The sequence below is a fragment of the Austrofundulus limnaeus genome, unplaced genomic scaffold (genome assembly GCF_001266775.1).
Source record: "Austrofundulus limnaeus strain Quisiro unplaced genomic scaffold, Austrofundulus_limnaeus-1.0 Scaffold1999, whole genome shotgun sequence".
Classification (NCBI taxonomy): Eukaryota; Metazoa; Chordata; class Actinopteri; order Cyprinodontiformes; family Rivulidae; genus Austrofundulus; species Austrofundulus limnaeus.
In genome coordinates, this window is record NW_013954401.1 from 40,923 (window position 1) to 43,425 (window position 2,503).

At 39.0% G+C, this 2,503-nt stretch overlaps 1 protein-coding gene across 1 annotated transcript in view; it reads right to left on the reverse strand.

Moving 5' to 3' along the window:
* The window catches only part of LOC106536839 (thyroid adenoma-associated protein homolog), a gene marked incomplete at both ends in the record, with an annotated part of 21,728 nt that extends 19,718 nt beyond the window's left edge, over positions 1–2,010 (reverse strand). The window contains 2 exon segments of the mRNA XM_014034174.1: positions 1,298–1,387; positions 1,919–2,010. Of these exon segments, the coding sequence (XP_013889628.1) occupies positions 1,298–1,387; positions 1,919–2,010 (182 nt within the window).
* Positions 2,011–2,503: the final 493 nt, after the last annotated feature.

A 2,503-nucleotide genomic window follows, 5' to 3' on the forward strand; every position in this document is an offset into this window, starting at 1 on the left:
ACATTAACCTAACCTAACATTAACCTAACCTAACCTAACCTAACATTATCCTAACCTAACCTAACCTAACCTAACATTAACCTAACCTAACATTAACCTAACCTAACCTAACCTAACATTAACCTAACCTAACATAACCTAACCTAACATTAACCTAACCTAACCTAACCTAACCTTACCTAACCTAACCTAACGTTCAGCTGGAAGGTGCTCGCCTGCTGAAGACCCTTCATGTGGGACCTGGAGGGGTGTGAACGTGGGGAACGGCCTCTCACATCTGGTTTGTTGAAAATGTTTGCTGGAAGAATTCATTAAAAGATTGTGGTTGTACTACTTATAATGCAAGAAGATAGATTGTCATTCATTTCATTACGTAACTTTGATTTATAAAATGATAATAACTTTTATTTAAAATAAAATATAAATCAAAAATATAAAGAACATTATTATTTTGTTTATTATCTTGATTAAAGAAAATAAAATGTCTGTTTTCAGGGAGGTCTTCTGAGACCAGAGTGGACATGTTTATTCCCCCTCAGGGTGACCCCTACAAGATCTTCATCTCCCACCTCTGGCAGGATTTCAACTACACCCCAGGTCCTGAGTCTAGGTGGGTCATGTTGTCCACCTGCATTGTTGAAGTGACTGGTTTGAAAATGGTCTTTGCTTTGGGCCTGTGAAGTAACACAGCTCCAGGTCTGCCATCTTTAATGTGTCTTTTCAGACGACACAATTCTGTGTTTTCTGATTAAAGCCACAAAGAGTCGCCCTCCAGCTGCAGTGTGCTGCGGTCCGTCTGTTTGGGTGGCACAGAGCTGATGAAGGACGTCAGGCAGCCGAGGTCTGGTTCTGTGGGATCTTTAACTGTTTTAACAAGAGTCTGAAGGAGTTCAGACAACAAACAGGTCTGCATGAGCCTGCAGTCAACTGATCCATCATTTTATATCAGACCACTGGGAGGAGAGCTGAAACAGTTAGACCCAGAAGACTTTATCTCCACTGCAGAAAAATTCATCTGAAAGAGCTGAAGACCATCCTGAGACCACCGAGAGCTGGATGACTGATGAAGAATGACTCTAGCTAAAAGATCAAAGTAGCTAAAGAGGAAACAGAGCCTGCAGCTGAAGCAGGTGTCAGAGAAGAAGGCTTTTGAAGGAGTTAAAGAGCTCTAAATGGTTTTTATAGGAAAATATTTGTAAATAAGTATAAAAGTGAAAATAAAGTAAAAGTCACAGCACTCAGCATGGAAATCAGCTGAAGGTTTTGGAACAGCTGAAACAGATCAGATTCAGCTCACCTTTCCACCGAGGCTGCAGCTTCCTCCAGCTGCTTCAGCAGAAATGGATAAAGAGCCGGAAAACGAGTGAAAAACTCGCGACCCGTCATCCTGGAAAGACAGAAACACACAGAACCACTGATCTGACATCCAGAGCAGATCTTCAGCTCAGACTGGGACTGTCTGCAGGCTCAGTGTGTGGAGGAGGTTCATGTCAAAGGTTCTGCTTCAAACTCTGTTCAGAACCCAGAAAAGCTGCGTCTTAAACTCAACTCAGGTTTTAGAAGCAAAAACAGAGATGTCTTCATTATACTGTATTATAGGAGTGAAAGTGTTTGTGCTGACAGATGGAGCTGGTGTCAGCGCCCCCTGCTGGTGCTGCTGTTCTTCAACAACAGTTTGTCTCTGAATCAGACATTTTTCTGTAAACTCAGGTCCAAATGTCCTCAGTCTGATCTGTGGACCTTACAGTAACACTTCTTTATTGTTGAAATAATTATTCAAATATCTGATGAAATAAAATGAAAAGTAAATCAATTAAAAAAAAACAAACTGTTTTCAGATCATTTGTGTTTCTGCAGCAAAGAATTTTTTTACAGATTTACAAAACTATTTTTATTTCACAACAGGAAACTGTCCCACCTGTTCTTCTTCGAGTGCTCATCTTTTCCTCTTTTTACTCCAAAAATCCTGGTGATCAGAGTGCTGAACAGGAGCGTGGACGAGTTCCTCACCTGCAAACAATCAGACAAACAAACAATCAGACAAACAATCAATCAGACAAACAATCAATCAGACAAACAATCAATCAGACAGACAATCAACCAGGCAAACAAACAATCAGACAAACAAACAATCAGAAAAACAATCAGAAAAACAATCAATCAGACAAACAAACAATCAGACAAACAAACAATCAGACAAAGAAACAATCAGACAAACAATCAGACAAACAAACAATCAGACAAACAAACAATGAGACAAATAATCAAACAAACAAACAATCAAACAAACAAATCAGACAAACAAACAATCAAATAAACAATCAGACAAACAAACAATCGGACAAACAATCAAACAAACAATCAGACAAACAAACAATCAAATAAACAATCAGACAAACAAACAATCAGACAAACAAACAAACAATCAGACAAACAATTGAACAAACAATCAGACCAACAAACAATCAGACCAACAAACAATCAGACCAACAAACAATCAGAC